This window comes from Mustelus asterias, chromosome 22, assembly GCF_964213995.1.
Source record: "Mustelus asterias chromosome 22, sMusAst1.hap1.1, whole genome shotgun sequence".
In the NCBI taxonomy this organism is placed as follows: Eukaryota; Metazoa; Chordata; class Chondrichthyes; order Carcharhiniformes; family Triakidae; genus Mustelus; species Mustelus asterias.
The window spans coordinates 1,200,111-1,215,383 of record NC_135822.1 but is presented as its reverse complement, the minus strand read 5'-3'; the positions used below and the strand labels follow the sequence as shown (position 1 = coordinate 1,215,383).

At 41.6% G+C, this 15,273-nt stretch overlaps 1 protein-coding gene across 1 annotated transcript; it reads left to right on the top strand.

Annotated features, from left to right (window-relative positions):
* The first annotated feature begins 7,264 nt into the window (after positions 1-7,264).
* LOC144510234 (trypsin) lies at positions 7,265-15,114 on the top strand. Its single transcript, XM_078239727.1, has 5 exons — positions 7,265-7,274; positions 7,367-7,514; positions 7,605-7,749; positions 12,078-12,344; positions 14,965-15,114. The coding sequence occupies exons 1-5, from the start codon at positions 7,265-7,267 to the stop codon at positions 15,112-15,114; spliced, it is 720 nt and encodes a 239-aa protein (XP_078095853.1).
* Positions 15,115-15,273: the final 159 nt, after the last annotated feature.

The following is a 15,273-nucleotide window of genomic DNA, read 5'->3' as shown; positions in this document are numbered from 1 at the left end:
CCACCTTAAAAATATTCACTGATCTTGCCTCCGCCACCTTCTGAGGCAGAGTTCCAAGGTGCCTCAACCCTCTGAGAGTAAACATTTCTCTTCATCTCTGTCCTAAAAGGGCAACCCCTAATTCTAAAACAGTTCCCCTAGTTCTGGACTCACCTACAAGCAGAAACATATTTTCCACATCCCACTTTGTCGAGACTATTCAGGATACAAGATACTCCATTCGAGTCATCCCCTCACTCTTCCAAACTCCAGTGGAAACAAGCCCTGTCTGTCCAACCTTTCCTCATTAGACAAGCCACTCATTCCAGGTATCAATCAAGTAAACCTCCTCTGAACCACCTCCAACACATTTACGTCCTTGACAAGACAGAGTACAGGAATGAGATAGAGAATCTGGTGAACTGGCGCAGCAACAATAATCTCTCCCTCAATGTCAACAAAATGAAGGAGATTGTCATCTACATCAATGGGGACAAAATAGAAAGGGTCGAGAGCTTCAAGTTTTTAGGTGTCCAGATCACCAACAACCTGTCCTGTTCCCCCCATGCCGACACTATAGTTAAGAAAGTCCACCAACGTCTCTACTTTCTCAGAAGACTAAGGAAATTTGGCACGTCAGCTACGACTCTCACCAACTTTTACAGGTGCACCATAGAAAGCATTCTTTCTGGTTGTATCACAGGTTGGTATGGCTCCTGCTCTGCCCAAGACCGCAAGAAACTACAAAAAGTCGTGAATGTAGCCCAATCCATCACGCAAACCTGCCTCCCATCCATTGACTCTGTCTACATTTCCCGCTGCCTTGGCAAAGCAGCCAGCATAATTAAGGACCCCATGCACCCAGGACATTCTCTCTTCCACCTTCTTCCTTCAGGAAAAAGATACAAAAGTCTGAGGTCACGTACCAACCGACTCAAGAACAGCTTCTTCCCTGCTGCTGTCAGACTTTTGAATGGACTTACCTTGCATTAAGTTGATCTTTCTCTACACCCTAGCTATGACTGTAACACTACATTCTGCACTCTCGTTTCTTTCTCTATGAACGGTATGCTTTGTCTGTATAGCGCGCAAGAAACAATACTTTTCACTGTATGTTAATACATGTGACAAGAATAAATCAAATCAAATCAAATCCTTCCTTAAATAAGGAAACTAAAACTGCACACAGTATTCATGATGTGGTTTCACCAATGCCCTGAATAACTGAAGCATAACATCACTATTTACCAGTCCTTCCCAGTCTTCCTATAGCTGCTCTCTATTTTCTACCCAGTAATTTTTATGGGAAATATAGATGTATGCATCACATGGAGCAATCGCCTGCCTAACTCACTTTGAACTATGTGAATGAAAACTCTAAGGTACGGGAGGTTGTGTGGTGTCTAAGGATCTGTACACTGGCAAAACGTTACCCGCTTCGGGAGAAGTAGGGAGGAGAAAGAATACAATTGGTGAGATGTTACAAAAAGTTAATTAACAAAATAAGAAATAACTGAAATGAATCTATTGTGCTCAAATAATTTTCAAGCTCTGGTTTTTATCCAACAGGAAACAGATAAGAAGTATTTCATTTCTGAATGTTTGGCAGATCAGAAAATCCCTCCAGTACTACAAAGGGAAACAGGAAATAAATGATAACAAGACAAGTCCGACATATTTACAGTTGAGCAGATCTACTCAGTGCTGATATATAAATATATTATACAATTATATTCAATTAATCTCTATTGCAATGATTTTATGAGCTAAACTTACCTCTAGGAAAGGACGGCAAACATATAGCTGACAACCTGAAACCTTTGATCAGCTTTGATTGTCTCAGTAAAGTGAAAACTGACAAGATTCATAGTTCTTTTCATTTTATATGCCAGTAATATTACACTGCAGCATTAACAAGGTAATCCTATTGTCGATACTCTGGCTAAACATGCCGGAGGGCAAACGGGATACAATTGGGCCCTCGTCAATATACAATTTTCTGAACTAATTCTCGAGTTACATGTCTTTTATCATCAAGTGTTAAGGGGGAAATCCAATTCCATTGTATTATTTCTGGAAAAATGAGAAATACGATAGATTATATCTGTAGTAACTTAGTTAAGAACAATAACAAATGCATAACTATTTCCTCGGGTGGATGGAGCTATTACAAGGGGGCATAACTATAGGGTTCGTGGTGGGAGATATAGGAAGGATATCAGAGGTAGGTTCTTTACACAGAGAGTGGTTGGGGTGTGGAATGGACTGCCTGCAGTGATAGTGGAGTCAGACACTTTAGGAACATTTAAGCGGTTATTGGATAGGCACATGGAGCATACCAGGATGATAGGGAGTGGGATAGCTTGATCTTGGTTTCAGATAAAGCTCGGCACAACATCGTGGGCCGAAGGGCCTGTTCTGTGCTGTACTGTTCTATGTTCTATGTTCTATAACCTTTACTGTGACAAATCGCCATGGCTTGAGATTCTTCTTTGCAATACATTTACGCCCATAGTGACCACCTGAAGAATAAATATAATGCATGGAGGAATTTCAAACTCAGGGAGACCGAATGTCTATCGATCTGGTCCAACTTTAGAAAGTTCACTTACAGCAGAACCACAAATTTTATTTTTCTACCCAAAACCTAAATATATTTCAGCATTATATTTAATTACTTCAGTGACAAGACTTATAGAGTGTCATTATTGTGTATCATTATCTTATCCTGTTACATCAACTACAATGGATTGCTATTAACTTTAGTATCTCAGAATGTTAGAGGTTGATTATTTTATGGAGGAAAAGCCATGTTTTAGAAAAAGAAGAACATTTTAAAAATGAACCCAAAATAAAGCTTGTTTCTTAGCAAATGTTTCAATAATGCAAAGCGGGTGATCATTGATTAAATGAGTTGGCCTTTCACTCAGTTGCTTTACTAGCTCACTGGAATATCTAGGCCACAGCCATTTACTTGATGTACTACAACTCTGACTGCATTTTAATTCGGCTTGCCAACTGCTGTAACAGGAACTCCTCCTAGGCTATTTCCAGCTGATGTTACCATCACTCACTAAACAAAAAAGTTACAAAAATATCAATGGACTACATTTATCTTCATTGCCCCTGGGCTAGGGAGTGGTTGAAAATCAGCCAAGGTTTCTGCTATTGATTGCTCTCCAGTGCGTCCCACTGGGTGGCATTGGGTTTGGATGCAAAGTTTCCATGTTTGTACATTTTGCTGACAGTCACTGTCTTGTGCCAGGCATCAGATGGTAGCAGAGGCTTACTGCACCACTTGCAACTGTGCCCTTGTGTAAGTCAGTGCCATCTGGAAAGGAAGGAAGAAAATTGAAGGGAAAGAATATAGAAGCAATAAAAAGGGCAAAAATGAACTGAAACAGGTGCCAAAGTTAATTCTCTGTGACACAATCTCTGGAAGGAGAAGCTGATGATGATACTCAGGTTAGACTGACTGGCAGCAGGAAAAGGCTGTAGTAATATTATGCTGTCGCTGTCATATACACTCTTTGCATGTGTATCAGACAGTTTTTGATAAAGTTATTATTTCTCAGTTTAAATTTATTGGATGATTTGATCAGAGTTATCGTCATCAAAATGGAGACAATGTCTTCCAAATATCATGATTTGTGCATTGTCAGGTGACTTAGCTGGCCAATCCTGGAGCTCCAGGTCTTTGGGTAGAAAGGACAGGAATTGCATTGGACAGTGGGGTTCTTGAGTCACAGTTCTGTCTCTCTCTCCTTCTGCTTTTGTTGCTCCTCCACTGCAGAGTTTTTGTGCTGAGTTTCCCAATGTGTTGTAGCTTGTTGGATGAGGTGCTACCAAAGGCAGGTTCTCCCCACTCACTCATTTTCAATAAGACCTTCAGGGAAATATTTTCTCTGTCCTCATTGAGAGCAGGTGCCATGGTTAGGTTATGTACAGAGGATCTGTGACAGAAGCCCGTTATTTGACCTGTGACGCAGTGTCCAGATGAGTGGATCTCATTTCACATCATCATTGTTGTGATGTTGGAGGAATGTCTGAGGATTCAGGGTAGACCATTTAGGACGGAGATGAGGAGACATTTCCTCACCCAAAGGATGAGGATGCCTAAACATTGAATGTATTCAAGAGGTGGTTGGATGTAACATTTGGGGCGAATGGGGTCAAACGTTATGGGGTAAAAGCAGGATTAGGCTATTGAGTTGGATGATCAGCCATGATTGTAATGAATGGCGGAGCAGGCTTGAAGGGCCAAATGGCCTCCTCCTGCTCCTATCTTCTATGGTTCTATGTTTAATTGGCTTTAATTGCTGGAGCTTGTTCTTGTCCCTCAGCAGCCCTCTCCGGGTGAGCACCTGTTCCTCCTTCTGATGGGAGACTTTGGAAATTGAATACTTCTCATATCTGAGCAGCTGCTTTTCTTGAAAGGTCACCATCAAAGTGGAGATCCAGCACACTGTCAGTTGTGCCAGAATAGCCTTTGAAACATTGTGCAACTGTCTCTGCGACAACAGAGATCTCCAAAAGATGACAAAGGCTTCAGTTTACAACCACCCTTCTCTATGGCAGTGAGACTTGTGTCACTTCCCAACAGCATCTCCAGGTTCTGGAGGATTTTCACTGACAGTGTCTCCCAAGGATAGATACCTCCCTGACTATGGCCTTTCTGACAGGAAAATGCTCCTGGGTGTACTGGAGTGGCAGCCCACAATGCTCTGATACTGAGTTAGTGCTGACTTTCACAGCTCCACATTGCGGGTGTCACTGACCTGTTAGATTTTGACAGCTACACACTACAAAATGGGTGTGTGAAACTGCATGTTAAAATATTTCATCTATAAAACTGGAGATCCTTCAAAGGTACACACTTCAGTCATTAAGCAGCAGGATGAACTAATCCCCTATTATTGATTATTCTTTGTTAAACTGGCATTTATTTTTAATATATTTTTCTTGGCTTCATGGTTGGTGATAATCCAATGAGAGATCTGTATCTGATATCTAACTCAATTGTTTATTATTCACACACAAGCTGCAGCGCTCGATGTCAGCAGAACATTTAATCATGCAGAACACTGAAGGCGAGTTCAATCTTACCCTCTCCTTACTCAGCATTTACACAGCGCCAGGAGATCATAATCAGGAGTGAAAACCCTGGCTGAGCTTTTCCTCTCTTGTCAAGAGACGGTGCGGGCAAAGATAGTGCAGTGTCCTCACTGCTGAAATTGGAGTGAGATCAGGTAACCAGAACCATCCTGCTCTGTCTGACTCAGGCATTCACCCATAAACTAAAAACTGAAATCTTCACTGACAAGGTGCTTTATGAAAAATCTACCTTGAGCTCTTAAGATCTAAAGTCGATGCCGTGTTGATGGATTTCTCTCTCTCACTCATTCTCGCACCCACCAGTCTGGTCCCATTCTCCATTTCATAACACGAGACTAAGTGCAGATAAACAATTTGTTCTGGGTTTCGCTGGACTATGTAGAAGCCATCATTCATTCCCTCAGTAACAATGAGTATGCTCTTCAAAGTATCAGCTCTTTTCACTGCTCTCTCAGTGGAAATTGGTGTCCTCTGCAAACCTCTGTTGCTCTGATTATAATGATTTTCTGCATCAAGTCAACATTTTGCAAATACAACATTTCATGGAAGATGCAGTTTTTGAGTTAAGCGTCTGAATTCTCCAACATTGTTCACAGCTGGGAATCTCTGGTCCCGCTGCAGTGAACAGAAAATGCTGGAAAATCTCAGATGGTCTGACACCATCTACGGAGAGAGAATAGATACAATGTTTCAAGTCTGGATGACCTTTCATCAGAGCTCTGACTCGAAACATTGGCCCTATTCTCTCTCCATAGATACTGTCAGACCTGCTGAGATTTTCCAGCACTTTGTTTTTGTTTCCGATTCTACAGTAATTTGCTTTTATTGCACTGAATGGAGATTTGGCAGACCGCACCTCTGATCTCATTGGCAGTGGTAGAGGGGCGTGCGAGACCGGAGAATTCCAGCCAAGACCATTTTTATGCTGCTTTATAGCTCCCTGCATAAGCTTTCAGTTCAGGTAAGGAAGCAAGTGATCACAATGACTGCCTGTGTTTCTCCAAAGCTGGCTTTAACATGGGTTGTGTCATTTACTGGTGCACGTTGGCTCACATTGGTTGGAAAGTGGGATTCACTGTTGAATACAAAAACAAGGAGAAATCAAGGAGTTTGTCTATGAATAAATGGAATTTATTTAAATTGTTTTGCTTTAGTTTTGTGGATTTTTAATGTATTTATTTTCTAGAATCACAGGAAACCTCTTAAAACTTGATGTATTCAGCAATACTATTTGGGCATAATTGAAAAACAAAGCATATCTTAACTTTCCGTAGCTGCATCTATGAACAATAATCCTCACAATCGATAAATATAACAGGTACGTCTAATCAGCTATTTGGAAACAATCACGAACAATCTAAACTTGCAATTTTCAGTAAACTGAAGCCACCCTTTCAACTGTAGACACCTCTTTAGTAAAGTTTAGAAAAGTACAACAGCTTACTTTAAACATTGACACACTGAAATAAATAGTTTGTGGCCAACATTAATGGCCAATGTTGGATATGTTAACGTAGCCCTAAACCTTACTTATTTCACCTCAAACAGAGAATTGCAACTAAATCTGATACATGTTAATGCTTGATTGCAGCTTTACAGATTCCCATTTAAACTCAATTACAATATATAATGTTACAAGGGAACCTGCCGGGGGAAACTCAGCAACTGAATAAAAGAACACTTGCTATGCTAAGATTTCTTTGCCTTTCCCAGTCAGTGAGCTCAGTATTAGTCTAGGTGCGAGTTCTTTCTATCTCTATAAACACAAAATGAATGTCTCCAACATTTACATACTGTTGCTGCTCCTCTTAAAATTGCCATCAGCGTACGGTAAGTGTTTGTGCATTAACTTTGAACCTTCATGACTTTAGTCAAGCATGAGATCTGATTGCTGTTTACTTTTTAACTTGAGTTGAGAATATTTTCAAAGCAGAAGTTATTAACTTATTTCATGTTTTGTGTTACTTTGTCTTCTGAAACTTAAGATGTGTAAAATCAACTCAAGGAATCTGAGAAGGTTGCTACGTATACTGGAGCCAAATTGCTACTTACTTTCTTTACAGCCAACATATTCAACCAGAGAAACCAAACTGCTGAAAGTTTAGATACTTACTGGGAATAATGGACTAGATAACAATACATCTCACTGTTGTTCATCTTATAGCTGTCGATGTATGATGGTAATGTGATCTGTTTAAATATATCTGCTTGAGTCTTATAGGAAGATGTTCAAATGATAGCATTTGGTGGCTTCACTTTGATTCTTCTTAAGGTCGATCTCGGATTGTCGGTGGCTATTCAGTGTTGCCCCATTCCATCAAATACCAGGTTTCTCTGAAGAGACCAGGAGGATCCCATTACTGTGGGGGGTCCCTGATCCACCGGTGGTGGGTTTTGACAGCAGCACACTGCAATTATGGGTTTGTGGAATTCTGAATTACAAATATTCCATTTATAATAATGATATGTTCATGGAAAACCATGAAATGTGTATTCCTGCTTCATTACAGTGGTGCTGAGTCAATACAGATAGTGGCAGGGGAGCATTCATTAACTAGGTATGAAGGCACTGAGCAACTTTTCCGCCCATCGAAGATCATACCCCATCCTCAATATGACGCAAGGAAAAAAGATTCTGACATCATGTTGATTAAGGTAACTGTTCAGTCCTAGTTATTTGCAATTATTGAACCTGAGTAAATGTTAAACTGATAAATACCCTCAATTTTCTCCTGCATTAGGAAGAAATGCACAAAGATAGAAAATCTTACTTTAAGTAAGTTTACTTATGAGTCACAAGTAAGGCTTACATTAACAATGCAATGAAGTTATTATGAAATTTCCCTCGTTGCCACACTCCAGCTCCTGTTTGGATCAATGCACTTCATCAGCACGTCTTTCAGATTGTGGGAGGAATCTGAAACACCCGGAGGAAACCCACGCAGACACGTGGAGAACTGCAAACTTCACACAAACAGTGGCCCAAGCTGGGAATCGAACCCAGGTCCCTGGCGCTGTGAGGCAGCAGTACTAGCCACTGTGCCACCCTTGTAGCTGCATCTGCTAGAACAATAAATATTGATCTAGAAATTTATTTTTCTGTTAATAGTGTATATTGTTCACTCATCTGCTACTATACTATTCCAGTGAAGGACTCCTCAAATTCCTTATTCTATCTGATAAATAGATTTGAACACATTCCCAAACAATCATTCAATTTATACCTAACCAGGACTTAGAACAGTTTGCAAAACTGTCACTATTAACCATCAAAAATGAAGGAATGGATATCCAGTTCTGTTGACCTACTTAAATTGTAATCAATCCCTGAAGCTACATGACGTGTTTTCTCCAATGAAGCAGGCTTTTCAGAAAGAGTTTCTACTGATCTTCTGTCCAACCCAGGTTCTGTTGTATAAAATTAAAGCTTATTACCATATCTCTAAATCTCTCACATTGGCAGCCAGTGACATATTCCCCAAACCAGAGACAAATGACCAAAAGCAGGAACATCTGTTTTCTTTGGTGTTTGCTTAGTAATGTGGACCAATTGTTGCCTTTGCTCTTTTTTAACATTAAGATGAATACCGTCATTTGGACAGCTCTGATTGGAAATCCACACAGTCCAAACATTGATAAATCTCCAATAATTATTCATCTGCACCTGAAAAATATACAAGATATATATATGAGCATGGAAAATTACACCAGCTTTTCCATAAAAAGGTTTTCAAAATCCTACAAAGTGTCATGTTAGTAATCAGCTATTGCTCCTTCTGTAGAGGTGCCCATCTGAATGTATGTATCCAGTGTCTGCGATGCATAGTTCCGACAGGATAGTAGATTTTCACCTTAATGCAGCCAAAAAGGGAAACATAGGAGCAGGAGTAGGCCATTCAGCCCCTTGAATCTGCTCTGGCATTCAATTATGGCTGATCGTTTACCTCAACTCCACTTTCTTGAGCTTTCCCCATGTCCCTTGATGTCATTAGTATCCAGGATACTCTTTGCCCAGTGTGAATATTATAGCTCCCAGGCTAGTGATCCAAGAAATTAGAATCATACAGTCCAGGAGTGACTCTTCGGCCCATTGAGTCTGAACAAAGAACAAAGAAAATTACAGCACAGGAACAGGCCCTTCGGCCCTCCAAGCCTGCACCAACCATGCTGCTCGACTGAACTAAAATCCCCTACCCTTCCAGGGATCATATCCCTCTATCCCATCTTATTTATGTATTTGTCCAGACGCCCCTTAAAAGTCACCATCGTATCTGCTTCCACTACCTCCCCCGGCAACGAGTTCCAGGCACCCACTACTCTCTATGTAAAGAATCTGCCTCGTACATCTCCTTTAAACCTTGCCACTCGCACCTTAAACCTATGCACCCTAGTAATTGACTCTTCCACCCTGGGAAAAAGCTTCTGACGATCCACTGCCCATGCCTCTCATAATCTTGTAGACTTCTATCAGGTTGCCCCTTAACCTCCATCATTCCAGTGGGAGCAAACCAAGTCTGCACGTGAGAAACACCTGACCTCCCACCTAATCCCACTTGCCAGCACTTGGCCCGTAGCCTTGAATGTTATGATGCGCCAAGTGCTCATCCAGGTACTTTTTAAAGGTTGTGTGGCATCCCGCCTCTACCAACCTCCCAGGCAGCGCATTCCAGACCGTCACCACCCTCTGGGTAAAAAAGGTTTTCCTCAAATCCCCTCTAAACCTCCTGCCCCTCACCTTGAACCTATATCCCCTCGTGACTGACCCTTCAACCAAGGGGAACAGCTGCTCCTTAGCCACTCTGTCCACGTCTCTCAATCTTGTGCACCTCGATCAGGTCGCCCCTCAGCCTTCTCTGCCCCAGTGAAAACAACCCAAGCCTACCCAACCACTCGTCATAATTTAAATGCTCCATCCCAGGCAGCATCCTGGTGAACCTCCTCTGCACCCCCTCCAGTGCAAAGTAGACAAAAGAATGACAATATATTTTTTAAAATCTGCAGCTTGGTTGAATGATGAGGTTGGCTGCCAGGTGGAAAAGCAATTCATCTGACATTTGCGTCGGTTTACAGCCTGCCTGGTTAGATAAAGGAGGCACTTCTCCCCACACTAGAATTAAAACATTCTGATAACCTGGAGATGCTGGACATCTTTTTCCTGAGCAAGAGTTTGATAAAGTTTCATTGCTTGGAGAAGGATCTGGGGATGAAAGAGCCATGAAGTATTTTAAATCAGCAAAGTGTCAAGAGCAAGTTCTAATAGCGCAAAAGCAAAACACTGCAGATGCTGGAAACCTGAAATAAAACAGATGACACTGGAAATACTCAGCAGGACAGGCAGAATCTGTGGAGAGAAAAACAGCTAATGCTTTAGACCGGTGATAACAAACAAAGAACAATACAGCACAGGAAACAGGCCCTTCGGCCTTCCAAGCCTGTGCCGCTCATTGGCCCAACTAGACCATTCGTTTGTATCCCTCCATTCCCAGACTGCTCATGTGACTATCCAGGTAAGTCTTAAACGATGCCAGCGTGTCTGCCTCCACCACCCTACTTGGCAGCGCATTCCAGGCCCCCACCACTCTCTGTGTAAAAAACATCCCTCTGATATCTCAGTTATACCTCGCCCCTCACCTTGAGCCCGTGACCCCTCGTGATCGTCACCTCCGACCTGGGAGAAAGCTTCCCACTGTTCATCCTATCTATACCCTTCATAATTTTGTACACCTCTATTAGGTCTCCCCTCATTCTCCATCTTTCCAGGGAGAACAAGCCCAGTTTACCCAATCTCTCCTCATAGCTAAGACCCTCCATACCAGGCAACATCCTGGTAAACCTTCTCTGCACTGTCTCTAAAGCCTCCACGTCCTTCTGGTAGTGCGGCGACCAGAACTGGACGCAGTACTCCAAATGTGGCCTAACCAGCATTCTATACAGCTGCAACATCAGACTCCAGCTTTTATACTCTATACCCCGTCCTATAAAGGCAAGCATACCATATGCAAATTGATCTTTTATCAATTCTGTTGAAAGCTAATGAAACAATTTAATTTGATTTAAATTGGTGTTATATGCTTGTAAACCACCGATAAAAAAATTGCTAAACTCTTTCTTCATCAATATTTTGACTCTTTATGCTTATCCGTACAGCCATCAGTCATTAGAGAAAGTCTCAGGCTGATTTTAGGTTGCTAGGTATTATATAACATTTATTTTTTGAGCTCCCCTGTGTAAGCCGTACAAACAAAAATCCAATGATGAAAACTGGGGAGATTGGGTGGAGCCAGCCCAGGGCTTGGCATTGATACAAACCCATGGACAATATCTCACCATCTAGGCTTCCAGACGCACAATGCCTCTTGGGAGGGTCCTGAAGGGCAGCTGGTATTTGTGGATCTCTGAACCTGCTTTCACTGGAAGAGAGGGAGCAAAACCGAGAATAAAACCATTTGTTACCAAATGGAAAATTCAGATAAACGCAAATTACCGCAGATGCTGGAATCTGAAACAAAAACAGAAAAATGCTGGAAAATCTTAGCAGGTCTGACAGCATCTGCAGGGACAGAATAGAGCCAATGTTTCGAGTCTAGATGACCCTTCATCAGCTCTGATGAAGGGTCATCTAGACTCAAAACGTTGGCTCTATTCTCGCTCCACAGATGCTGTCAGACTTGCTGAAATTTTCTAGCATTTTTCTGGAGAATTCAGAACTTGGCCTGTGTAAGGCTGATAGTTAGAATCTACAAAACCATTATCCAAGTTCTGGGTTATGAGAGTGCCTTTATATTTTGATGGAACATGTGCCACGCACAGTTCTTGATTTAGTTCCACCATTTCACCTTAGTGCAAATCGTTTCCCTGATATAAAATTTTAAGAGTTCCATTTCCTTTGCAAGATGGATAGATTAGAATGTATTCAGTGGTTTACAACTAAAACCTGCCGTGCCTGCTGCTTTTTTACTGAATGTCTTTTCTATCTAAAACAGCTTTCAAGACCAGCAAGTCTGAACTATTTTGTTGGAATAGTAGCTTTGCCTCGTCAGAAATCCTCACTGGATGCAGACACACTGTGCCAAGTATCTGGCTGGGGTTTCGTCAGTGCGAATGGAAGGTTCATGCCAAGGATGTTGAGGGCAGTTAAAGTGCCCATTGTACCTAATTCACAGTGTAATCACACTGAATCTTACAATGGGAACATCACCACCAACATGATCTGCGCTGGATTCACCACAGGAGGAAAAGATTCATGCCAGGTATTCATATCTTCATTCATCAATAAGGCATCAGTAAAGGTTAAAATGTCAAGTGCCAGTACTTTCTATCGCAAACTGTAACCAATGCACAGACTATTAGGTTTACTATAGTATATTTTATAGACTAGTTATAGGTAGACAGAGAGAACTGAATGATTTGGGTGGTTCAGTGAATCAGAACAATGCTCTTTGGCACAATGGCACGTGGATATGAATCCAGCCCAGAAAGCCTCAGCTTTCTGCCAAGTGGTTTTGTGAAATTGACAGAGTATCAAATCCTGAGGTTTCAGAGCTCTCATTGACAGTGAACTGACTCGCATCCTATCAACATGGTCTTGCAAATCTTATAAAAGCAAATTATTGAGGATGCTGGAATCTGAAACCAAAAAGAGAAAATGTTGGAAAATCGCAGCAGGTCTGGCAGCATCTGTAAGGAGAGAAAAGAGCTGACGTTTCGAGTCCAGATGACCCTTTGTCAAAGCTGTCAAATCTCTAAGATTTTCCACCATTTTCTCACAAATCTTATGATTGGTGTAAATCTATGGTAATCTCATTCAGTCCATGTCTTGTGTGAAAGCCACCTAGATAGGGCGGATAGTCAGAGGCTTTTTCCCAGGGTGAATGTGTCACTTACAATGGGGAACAGGTTCAAGTTGAGAGGGGGAAAGTTTAAAAGAGATGTGCAGAGGAAGTTTTTCCACGCTGTGAGTGGTGGGTGCCTGGAACGCGCTGTCAGAGGAGGTGGTGGAAGCAGGCACATTAGAAACATTTAAGAGGTGGGACATGAATAGGGAGCAAATAGAGGGATACGGACCGAGTAAGGGCAGAAGGTTCTTTTTAGGTTAGTTAGGGCATCATGATCGGCGCAGGCTTGGAGGGCCAAAGGGCCTGTTTCTGTGCTGTACTGTTCTTTGTTCTTTGTATGGCCCAGTTGTACACTGTCACATCCAGGGTGCATCAATTTGTTGTGTGCTTGAAGTTGATGAAGGGTTTTAAAACCCTTTTTAATATTTGATTATGAATGTTAACAGTGAAACTGCTATGGATACATCTATTTGCTGAGAGTTGCCCAGTCTCTGGAGCTATCGTTGTTTACTCATCAGCTCTCGGTACAAGATGCTTAATTATGTAGGGGTGAAGACGGGTAATGATGAGACCAGGATGTGACATCCCAAGTGAAAGATTGATGATGCTATCACTGAAGCCTTTACATCCTTGGTTTTTGATTGGCTGAAATCCAAGGTTGTTTGTTAACCAATGAAAATGCTTTTTGAAAGCTTGCCTTTCCGCTATCATCAGGCTGTGTCTAAAGAGTCATTTATTTTCCTCAATTGCTGCTTAATTAAGATTGACATCCATTGCTCAGTAAATCCTAAATGCAATATTGACATTTCTCAATGAAAAGCCAACTTAAATCTGTAAGTGACCTTATTTCGTCTGTAAGAAGTCTCACAACACCAGGTTAAAATCCAACAGGTTTATTTGGTAGCACAAGCTTTCGGAGCGCTGCTGCTTCATCAGGTGAATGGGAGTTGTGTTCACGAACAGGGCATATGTAGGCACAGACTCAATTTACAAGATAATGGTTGGAATGCAAGTCTTAATAGGTAATCAAGTCTTTACAGGTATAGGCAATGCGAGTGGAGAGAGGGTCAAGTACAGGTTAAAGAGATGTGTATTGTCTCCAGCCAGGACAGTTAGTGAAATTTTGCAAGCCCAGGCAAGTCGTGGGGGTTACAGATAGTGTGACATGAACCCAAGATCCTGGTTGAGGCCGTCCTCATGTGTGCGGAACTTGGCTATCAGTCTCTGCTCAGCTACTCTGTGCTGTCATGTGTCTTGAAGGCTGCCTTGGAGAACGCTTACCCGAAAATCAGGGGCTGAATGCCCTTAACTGCTGAAGTGTTCTCGACAGGAAGGGAACACTCCTGCCTGGTGATTGTCAAGTGGTGTCCATTCATCCATTGTCATAGCATCTGCATGGTCTCGCCGATGTACCATGCCTCCAACCATTTTCTTGTAATTGAGTTTGTGTCTATATATGCCCTTTGTGAACCCAACTCCCATTCACCTGATGAGCGAACGGCGCTCCAAAAGCTCGTGGTACCAAATAAACCTGTTGGACTTTAACGAGGTGTTGTGAGACTTCTTACTGTACCCACCCCAGTCCAATGCTGGCATCTCCACATCATATTTCGCCCGTGCATTTATTTTAGAGAAATTGTCTTCTTTTACATTATTAATTTGCCATCTGACAATAACAACTGATTCAATTCTCAAACTAAATGCTGAGATATCGCTGATAAAATGTGATACCTGCTAAAGAGTCATTTTGTTGAGTTAGGTAGAGTTTAGAGTTTAACCTTTCAAGTTATAATTCATATCAGATGCAGGTATCACACCTAGAGGCCTTTGAATGAGCAAGCAGTAAATATGGTTCCTCAACAATTGCCACGGTTACTTTGACCAACAAAGATACTGTTATTATACCTGACATTGATTAAGATGTGCTTGAAATAGAAATTATTTATTAGAAGAGTTGGTAGCTGTGGTTTATTTGAGATCTATTTAATACACGATGGCATTAACTGATCTGCAATCCTCTATTACTCTTTCACAGGGGGATTCTGGCGGCCCACTGATTTGCAAGGGCAGAATATATGGTGTAGTTTCTTGGGGCAAGCTCTGCGGTGATGGGAGATTTCCGGGAGTGTATACCGCTGTGACAAAGTTTCGCAATTGGATAATCAGGACCATCAAACGGTCATAAAGCAATTTGTTTATCTTTTACATACAGTAATAATCATCATTCTGTTACCTTCCTCACGACTTTTTTCTGGTGTTAAATACACAGACTGACTGGACACATTTGAAGCAACGGCGAGTTAGAAAATTGGTTTGCTTTGAAGTCATAGAATCATAGTTTGAA

What these genes read in the sequence shown, in the direction of transcription:
- LOC144510234 (XM_078239727.1), top strand. An exon ending in GCAGCACACTGCAATTATGG is followed by an intron (nt 7,515 to 7,604) that starts GTTTGTGGAATT and finishes GCTTCATTACAG; the next exon opens with TGGTGCTGAGTCAATACAGA. An exon ending in CTGACATCATGTTGATTAAG is followed by an intron (nt 7,750 to 12,077) that starts GTAACTGTTCAG and finishes TATCTAAAACAG; the next exon opens with CTTTCAAGACCAGCAAGTCT.